We start from the raw sequence: 17,037 nt of genomic DNA on the forward strand, positions 1-17,037 counted from the left end.
ATTTTCCAACTGGAACAGGATTATGGGGGCAGCCATCTTGCATGAGCTGTTCTTAACAGCATTAAGAAAACTGCTTTACGGCAGCCCTATGGGTGATAGACAATGGTCAGGAGGAGACCTCATTGACTTTTTATGGGAGAGTTTTCTGGGCATGCTCTGACCTGTGCAGAGGTCATTGTACAAGAAAATAATAAATAAGCTTTCACAAAAATCTGTTGTGAATGGTGGATCAAGTCTTATCTATACACAGAGGTGATATCATTACAGGCAGGATTTGAATGACATAAGCAGCTAACTGCAGCAAAGGTGGATTTACATGTACCAATAATTGACCGTTCCCGATAATCTGGCCATCTAATGTGCCGCTGACGAACGAGCGAAACGCATGGTCATCGGGTGATCCTGTCGTTCATGCAGGCCACTCCAATCATTGTTCCTGGGCAGCAGATCGTGCTGTCTAAACAGCGATCTGCTGCCTAGAAACTGTGATTCTGTATGGGCTATAGCAATCCCTCATCCTCATACAGTGAAGGAGATTGCTGCCTGTAAATACAACGGTTTCCTTCACCGAGCAAGCAGCCAACGGTCGGGAAAACTTCCTTCCCGACAGTCGGCTGTTCCATTGCCCCATGTAAATACACCCTTAAGGTGATCTATACAGGCCAAGAAGTGGTGCTTTTTATTAGGCTTAGGGGCCCAAGCGAAAACTGCAGGATTTTATGGTTTACATTTAAATAAATATAGATATTGACATGAAAAATTAAAAATTTTAGGAGAGGTGATGGCATGAAAAAGATTATTTTTTTTGTTTTTATGGTGGTACAAGGCATAGAACTTTATTATGCAGGTCAGTACAATTACACCAATGCCAAAATGTATACAGTTAAAACTTTTTGGCATGACAAGTTGGGGTGCATAGTTTTTTTGGGGATGGCATTTACAAAGCAATTTTTTTTTTTACATTTTCAGCACATTTTTATTGTATGGGTCTTTATGTTGACGATGCTACCAATAATATATAGACCTTTACTTTTTTTTTTACGCAATATTTTCTATTTGTCCAAATACTTCTGACTTTTTAAATTTTTTTCATCATTTCCTAGTACAAGACTTGAGCATGCATGCGATCCTCTGCTCACATACTTCTGTACTGCACTGTATTATGCCAGTTACAGTAATAAAACAGACAATGCCTCTTTCAGGCCTACCAAAGGCAGGGCTGAATAAGTATCCATACAAAGCAGCCTGGAGGTCAATGCCAGAGCAACCAACGATCACATTGCATAATGCAGCTGGCACCCGCAAGTGATGGCGCAGGCACATCATATTAAAACTAAAAAATGTTTTATATAAAAATCTTTTGTGTGTTCTTCCAATAGCTCAGCCATATCCAGACGTGCAAAACCATGTCCCAGTATGCTGTGACATGCAAAGTCAGTTGTGGGCATAATAGGAGTTATAGTTTCACAACAACTGGAGGACCACTGTTTGAAGGCAATGCTAAGGAGTAGGGTTGTTTCGGGTATCGAATTTCCGATACCCAATTGATACTTTTCCATGGTATCGACCTCGATACCAGGATTTGCAATTTTTTTTTCGATACTAGGCTTCGCTATTGCGCAGTCAAGTATCAGAGAACAAGGAGCGCACTGCTCTCAGCACGCTCCGTGTTCTCCTCAGCAGCACAGGGGAGAAGGAAGCAGTCTCTCCCCCCTCTGACACCAATGAAAGGAAATTTTTAATACAAATCCCAGAGGCGGGTGCTGGCGGGGAGCTGCAACCGCCTCCTGTATTAAATGTTAATTATATTATCATTGGTGGCGCAGTGCGCCCTCCCCCCAGTTTTAAAATCATTGGTGGCAGTGACCACAGGGTCCCCTCCCCTCCTCCTCATTGGTGGCAATGGCAGTTCCGATCTAAGCCCCAGCAGTGTAATTCTGGGGCTCCGATCGGTTACCATGGCAGTCAGGACGCTACTGAAGCCCTGGCTGCCATGGTAATTTCCCTGCTGCTGTGTGTACTATGCATAGGGCAGCAGGGAGAGTGTGAAGTCCTATTCACCCTAATAGAGCTCTATCAGGGTGAATAGGACAAGGGATTAAAAAAATCCCAGGTTCTAGCCCCTAAGGAGGGGGGGGGGGGAATGGATATTAAATGAACTGAAAAAATATTAAGTATAAATCCCCCCCTTTATATATTTTATATGTAAAATTGGGAAACGATAAATAGATATAAAAAACGATAAATAGATATGCGGTGAGCGCGGTAACAGGAAAAAATAAACTACATGATTCGCCATTTTTTTTAGTTACCTTGTCCACTTTTTATGGTATCGAAACAGACTCAAAATTTGGGTATCGAAACAAACCCTACTAAGGAGACTTTCAAAGTTTCATCAGCATGATTCCCTCTCAGGTAAATGCCTGATGGGAGTGGATTTTAGAGGTGTGACCGCACATCTCCAAAATGGGGGTGTCTGGACCAGTCTCATCTGATGAGGTGGTTGTTGGCCGCCACTTCAGTTCAAACCCAGAGTGGAGTGAAAGGGGTTTTCTGACATTTAAATACTGATAACCTACCCTCTGGACATGTTCATTGGTCACGTGGCCTAGGCGCAGCTCAGCCCAACTGTAAGCACAGCCGTTATACAATGTACAGCGTTGTGTTTGGTGAGCAGGCAGAGGCGCTCACAGTAGTGCCAATGCCTTCACAACCAGCTGATCAGTGGTCATCCGTATTAAAATCTCAGAAAACCCTTTTAACTCCTGTTATAGGCAGAACATTTCATAAATGTCTAAATGCTCTTCATGCACGTGTGACTGAGGCCGGTGACCAGCTGCAGCAGTCAAAGGAACGATACGTGTGCATTGCAGGCCACACATCTCCATGCCAAGAGCAAAGCTAGAACTCGAGTTGCGTGCTGCTGAGGTCCTTTACCTCAAACATTTAGTTAACAGATGTACAAAATCACAATGCAGCAAAACCAGAAATCAGCTCTAGAGGTTTTATAAATGATAAGCTGCTTGATTAAAGCGACCACTTACATGAATGAAATATAAGTTTAACTGAATCTTTTCCCACAAAACTATTATTAATCTGCTCAGCTCCTCCTGCTCTAGAACATGGTGCATGCAGATTACACTGCATTTTCATGGTGACAGGTTCCCTTTCAAGTCAGGCATGTTGCTGGAAGAAAGGGCCCACAGAGGTTGACAAAGGCTTTTCAAAGAGGACCTCTCACCTTTTCGGACATCACTGTTTTAGTAAATACTAATAGTATTATCCATGACATTATTCTGGAGCACATCATCTCAGAAATCTGTGCTGGGCAGGTATATTTTGCTCCGTATGACTCCCTTTTTTACCCAAAAAGCTGAGGAAAATGGCAGTGAGCCTTATGGAAGCTTATAAGTATGCAGGAGGCTTTGCTGGCTGTACTCACCGCTCCCTGGTCTACTTCCAGGCACCACACTGCATGTAGCATCAGGATGTAGTGCACTATGACCTGACACTGTGCGATGTCAGGTCATAGTGCAGGGCAGGGACCAGAAGACCAGGGAGTGGTAAGTGTCAGCGCAGTCCAGAACAGGAGAGGCAAGTTCATATATATTTTTTTATTTTTTATGATGGAGCTTGGGGGTCTGATCTGAGGAGGAATAGGGGTATGATGGGGGTCTGATGTGAGGTAGAATGGGGTTTGATACAAAGGTCTGATGGACAATGGGCTTTGATACAGAAATATGATGGAGCTTGTGGGTCTACACTGAGGAGGAATAGGGTCTTATCTGAGCTCTGATGAAAAATATTTGTATTTTCTTATATAACCTAGGTGCATCTTATGGTGCAAAAAAAATAAATAATTAAAAATCATTCATCGGGTAATCGGCAGCAGTATTACACAGCCAGATAATCGCTAAGGCTACTTTCACACTAGCGTTCGGGCGGATCCGCTCATATTAATGCAGACGGTGGCTCCGTTCAGAACGGATCCGTCTGCATTAAAATGGCAAAAAAAAGCTAAGTGTGAAAATAGCCTCGGACGGATCCGTCCAGACTTTCAATGTAAAGTCAATGGGGGACGGATCCGCTTGAAGATTGAGCCATATGGTGGCATCTTCAAACGGATCCGTCCCCATTGACTTACATTGTAAGTCTGGACGGATCCGCACGCCTCCGCACGGCCAGGCGGACACCCGAACGCTGCAAGCAGCGTTCAGCTGTCCGCCTGTCCGTGCGGAGCGGAGGCTGAACGCCGCCAGACTGATGCAGTCTGAGCGGATCCGCATCCATTCAGACTGCATCAGGGCTGGACGGCTGCGCTCGGGTCCGCTCGTGAGCCCCTTCAAACGGAGCTCACGAGCGGACACCCGAACGCTAGTGTGAAAGCAGCCTAACAAGCGTTCAAACGAAAGCTTGATCGCAATCATCTATTGGTGTAATAGGGCCTTTAGTCATACAGTTCCAGGAAGCACAAAAGAGGAACGGCACAACACTAAATCCAAAGAAGACCTTCTCCAGAATTGTCATTTCATTGGGAATACAAGTATTTGGTAAATCAGATATGTCAGGAGAGGTGACAGCTCCTCAAAAAAGCAATCACATGATGCCCCAATGTTTTTTTGTTTTTTTTACCAATTACAACCATATACGGAAGCATTTGTTCTAATATGTTATGTCTGATTTCTGTTTTGTCCGATTTCTGTTTTAATTTTCTGTCCATTATTATGAGACTGTCATCTTGCCTAAGCTTCTTCTCTGTAAAGAGCAGATCAATAATCTCTTTACAGCAGCCACAAGGACATGAAAACCAATGGGTATGCTCTGTGACCTGTGCAAGGAGGGGGGAGAGGAAGTGAGCTGCGACATCACCTACTGTGAATGATGGATTCTATGTTACCGGTGTATAGGTAGGTGATATCTGTCATTGTAATCCTGCCAGTGATAATAAGAAGATTGCTGAGAAGTGATATCTACAGAACAGGTAGCGTCGGCCTATTATGAGGCTTAGAGTAAAAACTGCAAGACTTCAGGATTATGATAAAAAAAAATTAAATGCTAACGACATGGACATTATGTAAAAATAAATGTAAACAAAAACTTTATTTAAAGGGAGTCTGTCACCAGGAAATTCAGTGTTAAGCCTCATTCACACGTCAGTAATTTCCATCAGTGACTGAGCCAAAAGCAGGATTGGAGCCTCCACAGACAAGAGATGAGGCCCCTTGCAGACGAGCGTTTGTCACGCTGCAAGTCCACAGGGCAGCTCTTCTAAATGTGATCTGTAGCCTTATTTTGCTAAAAAAACTGCTTTTTACTAACCTGTCATTCAAAGAAATAAGGTGCCCAAGGGGATGTCAAGGGATCCAAGCTGCCGTTCGCACCCGCCGCCGTTCGCGCCCATCCAGACTTCTGCGTCGGCTCCTAATCCTTTGTGCCGCCTCGCGCTCTCCCTCCCCCTCCTCCTGATGTAAGATCTCGCGTGTGCGCACAGGGCTCTGCCTGATGCACCCGTGCAGACTTCTCCATTTGGCTTCTTACAGCAAAGTGCGCATGCGCCGGCGCTTTGCTCAACCCCTGTATGCGCGAGATCTTACAGCAGGAGGAGGGGGAGGGAGAGCGAGAGGCGGCACAGAGGATTAGGAGGCGGTGCAGAAGTCTGGAAAAGCAGCTCTGGGCACAAACGGCTGCGGGTGCGGCCGGCAGCTTGGATCCCTTGACTTCCCCTTGGGCACCTTATTTCTTTGAATGACAGGTTAGTAAAAGCAGTTTTTTTTAGCATACAGATCACATTTAGAAGCCCACATTAGGAATCGTGATGAGGCCCTGAACATCAGCATATGTTTAGCTGACAGGGGTGAAACCTGGTGACAGAATCCCTTGAACTCCCAGCACTGCCGGGGTCACAGAGCATTATATTGATTTATGATGCTATGTAACCCTTAGGTCCCTTTCACACAAGCGAGTTTTCCGCGCGGGTGCAATGCGTGAAGTGAACGCATAGCACCCGCATTGAATCCTGACCCATTCATTTCAATGGGTCTGTGTACATGAGCGTTGTTTTTCACGCATCAGTTCTGCCTTGTGTGAAAATCGCAGCATGTTCTATATTCTGCGTTTTTCACGCAGCCCTGGCCCCATAGAAGTGAATGGGGCTGCGTGAAAAACGCATTGCATCCGCAAGCAAGTGCGGGTGCGATGCGTTTTTCACTGATGGTTGCTAAGAGATGTTGTTTGTAAACATTCAGTTTTTTTATCACGCGCATGAAAAACGCATTGCACCCGCGCGGAAAAAACTGAACAACTAAACGCAAATCGCAGACAAAACTGACCGAACTTGCTTGCAAAATAGTGCGAGTTTCACTGAACGCACCCTGAACGCATCCGGCCCCAATCCGCAACGCCCGTGTGAAACCAGCCTTACAGTTCTGGAATGTATTAGATAACAATGACATAATGCTGCCAGTGTTATCCAATACATTCCAGAACTGTAAGGCCCGTTTCACACGAGCGTGACGGATTAGGTCCGGATGCGTTCAGTGAAACTCGCACTATTTTACAAGCAAGTTCAGTCAGTTTTGTCTGCGATTGCGTTCAGTTTTTTCCGCGCTGGGGCAATGCGTTTTTATGCGTTTTTCACACGCGTGATAAAAAACTGAAGGTTTACAAACAACATCTCTTAGCAACCATCAGTGAAAAACGCATCGCACCCGCACTTGCTTGCGGATGCAATATGTTTTTCACACAGCCCCATTCACTTCTATGGGGCCAGGGCTGCGTGAAAAGCGCAGAATATAGAACATGCTGCGATTTTTACGCAACGCAGAACTGATGCGTGAAAAAAACTTGCTCGTGTGAAAGGGGCCTAAGGGTCACATAGCATCCTAAATTAATATGATGCTATGTGACCCCATCAGTGCTGGGAGGTCAGGCCTGGAGCTGCGCTGCGGACTAGCAGCGTGACACACACTCATCTGCAAGGGACCTAAGGGAAAAATCTGCACCTGTTCTGTGTTTAGAGCCGCACCTGGTTTTGGCTCAGAATCACTGATTGAAATCACTGAACACACACTGATGTGTGAATGAGGCATTAGGCTATATCCACACGGCTGCCTTTCTTTCAACCAGCCATTAAAGGGACACGGTCACCTGGATTTCACTTACTTAGCTATTATCACCACATCAGTCTCCACGATTTATATTAAAATATACTAGTATTACAGCCCTTTGTATTTTCATTTGTCTAAAAAAAAAAATTGCTTTTAATCATATGTTAACTACCCCGATAAGGAGCCCAAGGGGCTGTCCCTCCGGCCGTTAGAGCCCAGCTGCGCCCATTACTGCGGAGACCAGGACCGCCCCACTAATTTATTCACTGCTCATCGCAGACGTAATGCGTTTCTTGCACCCAAAGTCTCGCGCATTTCCGGGTCGAGCGAAGCTGGCGCATGCGCACTTTGTTCTGTGAGGCCAATGCTAGGACACCGCGCGGGCGCTGACATGTGTGTCCGCGGCACATGCGCGCGATTTCGGGCGCAACAAACACATCACGCCGGCGATGAGCAGTGAATAAATTAGCAGTAGGGCGGTGCTGGGCTCCAACGGCCGGAGGGACAGCCCCTTGGGCTCCTTATCGAGGTAATTGACATATGATTAAAAGCTATTTTCTAGACAAATGAAAAGACAAAGGGCTGTAATACTAGTATATTTATGTATAATGTAAATCATAGAGACTGATGTAGTGGTGTTAATAGTTCAGTAAGTGAAATCCAGGTGACAGTGTCCAGACAGCCCCCTTGACTTGTATGGTGCAGTGAAAACGGGACAAAATAGGATATATTTTTGACTTCCAGTATTCATGGTCCATTAAAACAATGGATTTGTTAACACACCCATAGGCTTTCACTGTTCTGTGTAGGGTTAGTTCAGCTGAATCTTTCACTTGGTGATCTGAGTCATTAAGTGCACCGAGGGGAGGTCCAAGCCACTCTGTGCACCCTTCCTCCTACTGCCTGCTCTTCCTCGCCTTGACAGGGTCAGGGAAGATGACTTTGCAGAAACTTGACCCTGCCAATCAAGGCATAGGAGGGGCTGGCAAAAAAATTAAAATAAATGAGGAGCGAGGGTGCACAGAGTGGCTTGGGCCCATCCTCGCTGAGCTTAATGACTTAAGGAATTTCTCCAGAACGAAGCATCAGATTGCTGAGTGAAAGGTATCATTACATTCAGTGGAGCTAGCCCTACAAGGCATAGCGCCTGGTTAAGCAATGTCCTGTCACCGACTCCATTTAACCAGTCCAGCTCCAGCAGTGGGAAAAGCGGCTAACTGGAGGGGGGAGGGCTGCTTTAGAAGCTGCCATCTCCTGAATGGTAGCAGCTAGAAACATGCAACTGGTCTTGTTTGAAAGCTGACATTCCAGAATGACAGCAATCTGTTCAATAAAGGGGAAGATATGACTGATAGAAATCGGGATGCTACGAATGCAGCTGAAAGTAAATACACAGGTTTTACATGGGATTATTTCTGACTCGATTTCTAACAGTGATTTCTCATCTGCTGCTTCAACTTTAGCTGTCATTTTGGTCATGCATGCCCTCCCCCCTCCAGTTAGCTACTTTTCCCACTGCCCGAGCTGGACTCGGGCAAAACAGTTAGGTGGTTAAAGGGGTTATCTGGGAATAAGGACATTTTAGAAGGTCTGCCCCCTGAAATAAAAAGATTCACACTTACCTGCTCCCCGTGGCTCCAGTCCTCCACTGTGTCCAGGTTGTGGTCGCAGCGGCCACAAGCAGGACGTCACCGCTGAAACCATTTATTGGCTACAGTGGCCCATGTGACCATGCTGGACCGGATGTAAACACTACGGGGACACAGCAGAGGACCGGAGAGGCGGGGAGCAGGCAAATATGAATCTTCAGCTTAGGGAGGAAGGCTGCGGGCACATGCTAAAATGCCCTTATTCCAGGAGAACCCCTTTAAGCAACAGGTCACTTTCTGCTATTAAATATACAACACATGGTCCCAATAGGGAAATTGTCGAGCTGTATGTGTCCACGCATGTGCTTTTAAAGTGGAATGGCTGCAATTCATAGGGATGCTTGCTAAACAACACTCACCCAGTGCTGCCTTCAACCGAGACTGGGGCGAGCAGCTACTTGCCATGATGTTCGAATGGAATGCTATTCTGAGGTGGGGAAAAGACAGCTGCTTGTCACTGTCCAACAACCCAGCAATTTACTGTGCCCAAGATGTACATTTGCTTTGTGTTAAGCATACACCCATAAAGCGCCAGCCAGAAGGAAGTGTGAAGCAGTGGCCGAGAGTGAGCATCTCCGAGCAAACTCCATTTACTTGTCATAAATGGAATTTCTCCCGAGACCCTTAAAACTCATAGTAATGCCCCTTATGCATGCGAGGTTAAAGACAATCTGCCCTACAACCACATGGAGATCTGCCCTCATTCTGCATAATCTGCTTATGCGCGTTCACTAGAGATGCAGGCGTGTAAGCAAACACATCGGTGCCAGGCCTCGGAAATAAATGCCACCTTTTCTAGTCTTCCGTCTCAACGTCATCTCCCAAAATTAGCACCATGGACCATCCAAAAGTCACATGGTGGGAGATCTAGACATGTCCAGTAGCCATTTCTGCATCCATAGTGATCACGCCATATCCATGCACAAGAGCCAAGCTTTCCTTGTGTTTAATGGTCAATCAAAAGATTTACAGAACCAATGATATTAGATCATTAGCTTCAGGATCTAGTGTGAGAGCAAACAGTGGGTTAAACCTGCAGTGAAAACAAGTAAAAGAAGCCGAAGTAACATCACGTCTGACCCCCCCACTTTCTGATGCCAGTTAGGCTGGGTCCAAATATAAGCTGCTGCAGATTTTGCCACAAATCTACTACAGAACTGCAACAAAAAATTGGATTTTTTGTACTCACCGTAAAATCCTTTTCTCGTAGTAGGCATTGGGGGACACAGCACCATGGGTATATGTCCAACTACCACTAGGAGGCACTAGACACAAAAAGTGTTGGCTCCTCCCAGGTGGGCTATACCCTCTCCACAGGCACGAGGCTATTCAGTTTGTACCAAAAGCAGTAGGAGAGAGAAGAAAAGCAAGGAACCAACAACTCCCGTACCGGGAAAGATCAAGAGACCAGCCCGGAGAAGCGGAAGTAAAAACATAGGGTGGGATCTGTGTCCCCCAATGCCTACTACGAGAAAAGGATTTTACGGTGAGTACAAAAAATCCAATTTTCTCGTGCATGGCATTGGGGGACACAGCACCATGGGACGTCCCAAAGCAGTCCCTGAGGGTGGGAAAAGAAGAGACGTGCCACCGGCTGGGCATACAGGTGCAGGAGAATGTGACCATGTGACCCAACAGGAAAAAACACGGAATGGGCAAGAGGTCTCATAACAAGGAAGAAACCTCAGAAGAAGCAGGGAAGACTGCCAGCACCCCAGGACAAATGTCTGGAAGAAAATCCCAAATGCAAGAAGGTGGCAAAAGGGAACACCAAGCGCAGCCAAGGGCTGGAGAAAAAAATTAGGACAGCACTGCGTGTTGGATCGACCCAACGCCCTACATTGTCTCAGACCCATAAACCTGTGGCCATCCCCTGAAAGGCCAGGGGAGAAAAGAAACAGGGAAGCACTGGAAACCAAACGAGTGAGGGAAGCCATAGCAAGGCTCACATGTGAAGGGAGAGGGACTCCCCTCACCGCAAGGCCAGGTGAAGAAGCCAAGCGCCCCATGTAAAGGCGAAAACCCAAGGCTGCTAGAGGAAACTGCCAACCCTTGGAGAAGGAGGGGGTTGTAGGTAAAAGCCAGGAACAAAGAACGATCGCTCCTGCGTCCCCAAAAACAGGAAACGAGGCACAAGCCTCCGAAAACAAGATAGCACTGTAAAGCGCAAGACCAGAGGAAACTCTGGGCATGTGAAGTATCATGGAAAAAAGGAACCAGAGACAGGCCCAGGCAACCTTGGCAGGAACACACTGGACTGACAGACATGGGAGTAGAAGAAGAGCACTCCAAACAGCCTAAGGAGGAAGGGGTCTACAACAGGAGGAGGTCCCTCCCGAAGGAGACCATACGGTGGAATTGCAAACCGTAGCACCAAACCACTCAATACCAGGTACTTTACGTGGGAGGATGGAAAAAAAAGACAAATCCCAAGAGGACCTCAAATGAACAGGGACAGGGACTCCAGAAAGGAGTACCCAGATGGGGTCACAAGGAACCAGGAGCTGAACCACCGGAAGACAACGCAAGCCAGCATATCCAGGAAAGGCGAAAAGAAACCGCCATAGGGGAAGGGACATTGGCCATGGACAACTAGCCGCACCAAAAACATTGACCAGCAAACCGTAAACATTGTCCCAGAGAGGGCAAGTACAGCAGCTCGGAGGTACCACAAAACGACAGACATCGATATGCATAAGGAATGCAGAAGTCGCCATGAAAAAACCGGGGTAGCCTACATAGAAATGTAGAAACCAGCTGCGACCGGCATACAGAAAACTTCCAGGGGGGAGAAAGTACCAGACAGGTGCAGACGACAGCAAGGTCCAAGAGGACTGCCCCTTCGCCATGTAGCACAACTAAGCAGAAAATACAAGGGAATACCGAAAACACCTGGACCCAGAAGGAACTACGGGGCCCTGTCCGATACCAGAGCAATCAGCTGAAAATTCAGACAGGTGTGTGTGGCGCTCAGAGGTCCTGTCCTTGACCCGTCAGGGAGGACGTCCAGCAATGATAAAAGCCGTGGACCCAGAAGGATACCGTGAGGCGGACATCCAGCGATGACCGAAAACCACTGCCGCGGCCGATGCTCACCAGCTACATGTCCAAACAAGGTAGAAGATCCAGTGGAGATCCTTGTACTACACCAGGAATGGCCCGCTCAGCAATAGGAAACAATGTGAGTACTCCCCTATAACATGGGGTAACGCGGAGCACAGCATACCGTAGGACCTTAAAGAGAAAGCAAGAGCAACTCTAGCACAAAGGCCAACAACCACCTGGCCATGGAGTAGGAGGTTGAATGAGGACCACCCGCCGGACCAGACAGATCAGTCATATACTGGAGCTACCAGAAGCAGCACTAGACCGATAAGGTGGGGGATGGGCTGACCCACCCCTGCCAGATATGGTAACCATGCACATGCTGAACAAGGGTGACCTGGTGCTGACAGTGCCTTGAGCGGCACAAGGAGACCAATGAGGACGACAGTAACGGAGTGGCAGACGTACGGAAGAACCAAACGGATGGAACCAACATCTGCAGCACAGATTAGAACCCGTGGGCAGAAAACACCTAGTAAGAAAGAAACTGTCTGGGCCACAGATCGCACCACAGGGCCCAGCACTTGGGGTACTACAAACACACGCCTAAAATAAAGGTAAAGTGGCTGCATGTTGCCGACCAAGGAGAGTGGAAACATAGCCACAGCATCTGGGGATGCGACAGCATTCGAAGGGTACAGGTACACAACCTGTAAAGTAGAAATATGGCTGTGAAGAGGAACTTCATTTAAGATCGAAGCAATGTGGCCGCATGGTGCACCCCAGACCCAGAGAGGTGCAACAGCAACTGCGTTAACAATGGAACCCATAGGGCCGCACGGTACCACAAAGAACAAGACAGGTGCACACTACAATCAGGTAGGTGCAATGGCAACAGAAACAGGGCCGCATAGTACACCATAGAAGCCAGACAGGTGTAACGGCTGCAGCATCAAAGACGGTTCAGGAACTCTACCTATGAAGGAAGTAAGATGGCTGTTTGGTGCACACTATGATGAGGTAGGTGCAATGGCCACGGCAACTGGAGGAGGCCTCAAAATCTCGTCCTGTAAGGGAGAGAAAATGCCACATGGTACACCATAAAGCCGGACAGGAGGAACGGCTACCACATCCGGAGATGGTGCAGGTACTCTACCTGTTAAGGGATCAAGGTGGCAGGGAACAGACAGGTGTAACTGAACCGGACAGGGGCAACTCTATGGCAATAGAAAGTGGCCTCTATATCTCGCCCGTAGGGAGAAATGTTGCCGCCTGGAAGACAATAGAGCCCGCCAGGGGTATCGACCACAGCACCGGAGATGGCGTAGGTACTCTACCTATGAAGGGAGCAAAATGGCTGGGAATAGACAGGTGCAATTTCAACGGCAATTAAAGGCGGCCTGTAAATCTCGCCAGAAAGGGAGAAATAGTGCCGCACGGAACACCATAGCGCCAGCCAGGGGAATTGGCTACAGCATCAGGAGATGGCGTAGATACTCTACCTATGACGGGAGCAAAGTGGCTGGGAACAGACAGGTGCAATTGCAACGGCAATCGAAGCGGCCTGTACATCTCGCCCGGAAGGGAGAAATAGTGCTGTATGGAACACCCCAGAGCCAGCCAGGAGTAATGGCTTCAGCATCTGGAGTAGGTGTAGGTACACTACCTATGAAAAGGGGCAAGGCAGCTGTACAATTGCTCTTAACTCCCCAACCTACAGGAGGCGATAGCCGAGCTAACCGCTTGCCCAGAACAGGAACCCCCTGTAATGAGGTAGAGTGGCGAACACCACCACCAGGATGGGGACCCTGTGGAAACACTCTCAAATATGTAGAGGATAGCCCCTGGTATAGGGGAACCAGGAAGGCTTGTCAGGGACAGCCTATGGCAGTGGTGCAGGCATCCCCCTGTTAAGGAGAAGGCGTACGTATCAGAGACACCGCGTAGGTGACTCAGTATGCTAAACACGGGGACGGCTGCCTTACCTGTGCGGTTGAATACCTGTGTGGTCAGGGGAGCACCATCCGAAAATCCACTAGAGGGGATACCAACCCTGGGTAGGAAAGGTTCCTCCGTCCACATTCGTCTTGACCTCCCAGAGGGCTTCTGTATGGAGGAAGACCGCCTGATGCTCTGTTCCGAGGGAATCGGCGCAGAGGTGTCCCCAGAGGCAACGGATGGGGTGACAGGAAGGATTCGTCACCAGCCTCAGGCCTGTCCTGGGGGGGATCCGAGGATGCCGAGGAGGGGTGGTACCCCGTTGAGACCACCCGAGGGAGTACCGTGAGCTACCCCTAGCCGAACCCGGGTGCAGGTACCCCTAACTGAGCGTGCCCCATCTGCAGGGAGGACCCTGGGAGGGCAGAGGTGGCCGCAATTTGGATTGGTAGCGGCCAGCGACACCGCCAGGGAGAGGCGGTCAAGGTTCCCATGGCATTGACACGGAGGGAGCCCATTCATGGGGGACCGACACAAAGGGATTGTTCGGGGAAAGGATCTGGGAAGAGGTACTGCACCCAGCAGGGACAGGCTGACCGCACGGCAGCCATTGTTAGACCCAGAGAGGTGCAGACAGCGGACGCACGTGAAAACACGTGGCGACCGAGGAGAGGCTGGGAGAGGAGATGCTCAAAAAGCAGCCAGCAGAGGCTGTCTATCCTGACCCGGACGCCCTGTTCCCCCAAAGAGGCGCTGCAGCAGCTTGTCCCCCCAAAAGAGGTGGTCAGTAGGGCTGCAGGGGACATAAAGCAATTGAGGGGAGGGAAGGGGTTAACCACCCCCTTCAGCAGAAAAAACACGTTAGCCCAGGAAAGGGTGAAGAGATAGCCCCTCCCAAGGGCCGGGCGGGGCTCAGAAAAGCCCGGGAAGCAAGGAGGAGGGGCCGGGAAGATTGCGGCCTAGCAGGCCCAAAAGCCGGGGCCTCGATTTATTAAGGCGGCCGGGAATGGAGCGAGGGGGGCGGGGCGAACCGCGGCCGACAGAGGGCCCACCGAATCATAAAAATAGGTGAGGAGGGTAGGGGGGGAGAAGCGACACCTAGGGACAGGTGGATCAGGGCAAACGGAGCACCTGGGAGCCGGGAACGGGCCACAGAAGATGAGGCCTAGTCCCGGCAGAAGCCGGGGACTAAAGTAGCGGAGAAGCCAGGGAGAAGACTGTGTGGCCAGGGAGGAGAGAAAAGACCAACCAAGGGGGAAGAGAAGGGAGGGGAAACAAGAATATAACCCCCCCCAGAAAAAAGGGGGGGTTGGCTAGGGGGAAGATGGAGGCTCCCCAGGACCCCCAGCTAAGGTGGATCCCATCCCCCTGGCCACAGGAGGGAACCTAACCCTGGGGCAGGGACACAGGGGAGTATACTCACCATCAGATATACTCACCATCCGATGTCTTCGGGCGCAGCAGGGTCACCCCTTCGGCAGACTCAACACGGAAACCGTGGGAATGCCGGCAAGCCACTGCGGATGCAGTCCGTGGGGACTGGGTGACCGGCGATGGTACCGAAGTACGCGCCCGCAGGGGGGCAACTAAAGTGGAACACGATGGAGCCCCAGCCTGCAGCAGGTATAACGGTGGAGAACACCGAGACCTGCGGAAGAGAGAAAAAAGAAAAGAATAAAAATAAAAAACAGCAGAACCTGCAAAAAAGCAGGACAGGTCTGCCTCCTACGGACACTAGACTAAAACTGAATAGCCTCGTGCCTGTGGAGAGGGTATAGCCCACCTGGGAGGAGCCAACACTTTTTGTGTCTAGTGCCTCCTAGTGGTAGTTGGACATATACCCATGGTGCTGTGTCCCCCAATGCCATGCACGAGAAATCCACGTTACGTGTGGATTGTGTGACGGGTTTTACCCTTTACATTGCTAATGTGTGACATTTACGCACCTCAGCGTGGAAACTTTCCGGTACATGTGGATACACCACCCACTTGGGCTGATGCCGAGCCAATAACCAGCACTGACTGACAATATACTTGTTGATCAGTATTAGTGTTAGGCTACTTTCACACTAGCGTTTTTACTGGATCCTGCAGGGTTCAGCAACAATGCTTCCATTACTGATAATACAACCATCTGCATCTGTTATGAATGGATCCATTTGTGTTATCTTTAACATGGCCAAGACGGATCCGTCATGAACTCCATTGACTGATCGGTTTTCTATTGTGTTAGAGAAAATCTGCATCCCAGGATGGAAAGCAAACCGCAGCATGCTGCGGTCTGCTCTCCGGTATGGCATGCATATTGGAGCATTCTATTCTGTTCAGTTACGTTTTTTCCCCATTGACAATGAATTGGGACAAACCGGAAGCGTTTTTTTTCCAGTATTAAGACCCTATGACGGATCTCCATACCGGAAAATATAAACGCTAATGTGAAAGTATCCTTAAGCGCCTTTCACACACCCCTAAAGCATAGCGAGAGGGGGAAAAACTATTATGAGCTGTTCCCCATTCACACAGGCAATGTGCTGCCGACAAACATAGTATATCGTATAGTCATTCCTGATAATTGGCTCCATACTTGGCCAGTGTAAAAGGACCCTTAGCGTTCCCTTCACAAGGATAAATTTTAATGAGAGTACACATCAGCCCAGTTTGAGGGGGGGTGGGGGGGGATGGGGTTCAACTATTAAAAGGACATCAAACAGATTTGTATCTGACACTGGCAGACCTGTTACAAGTGCACTTGGCAGCTGAAGGCATCTGTGTTGGTCGGGGGCGTTATCATTACACCTAAAGGCTCTGCTAATCCCCCCTCTGCACTTTGATTGATAGGGAGAAGCAGTTGCAGAGAGCAGAACCTTTAGGTGTAACGGTAACGCCCCCATTGCTTCTAGAGGGTCATTTACATATAAATAAAAAAATGCCTTCAGCTGCCAAGCGCACATGTAACAGGTCAGCCAGTGCCATAGGTACAAATCTGCCGACAGTAGGAAAACTTAAAAGGCATTTGCCACAAAGATAAACTCTAAATCTAAGAGGGCAGCTTTTAACTAGCAACTATCGATCAGTTAGCGTTTAGGGTGTGCTGCCCCTGTGATCGTCCCTTTAGAGGTTTAGTTTAATGGTGCGAATGAAACTACTAGCTCACCGCCATTACGTATCAGTCACCTAATTACGGCATAGGTGAATGTCTGACTGCTGGAGGACCTCCCCCATGATGCAGAGTCCCAACAACCATAAGACCGCAGCGAGGAGGAGTTTAGAGATGCATGTACCATAGACAATGAATGAAG

The 17,037-nt window shown here is 48.6% G+C and overlaps 1 protein-coding gene across 2 annotated transcripts in view; it reads right to left on the reverse strand.

The window, feature by feature from the left end:
• Window positions 1-17,037, reverse strand: part of CSNK1D (casein kinase 1 delta) — a 44,592-nt gene that overhangs the window by 4,661 nt on the left and 22,894 nt on the right. The window contains exon 9 of one of the 2 annotated variants that reach the window (XM_044297070.1): window positions 9,115-9,182. The exons of the other annotated variant lie outside the window; for it this stretch is intronic. Within the exon in view, the coding sequence (XP_044153005.1) occupies window positions 9,150-9,182 (33 nt within the window). The 3' untranslated portion in view covers window positions 9,115-9,149. The remainder of the gene's footprint in view (window positions 1-9,114; window positions 9,183-17,037) is intronic. 2 annotated transcript variants of the gene reach the window in all.

This window comes from Bufo gargarizans, chromosome 6 (genome assembly GCF_014858855.1).
Source record: "Bufo gargarizans isolate SCDJY-AF-19 chromosome 6, ASM1485885v1, whole genome shotgun sequence".
NCBI lineage: Eukaryota > Metazoa > Chordata > Amphibia > Anura > Bufonidae > Bufo > Bufo gargarizans.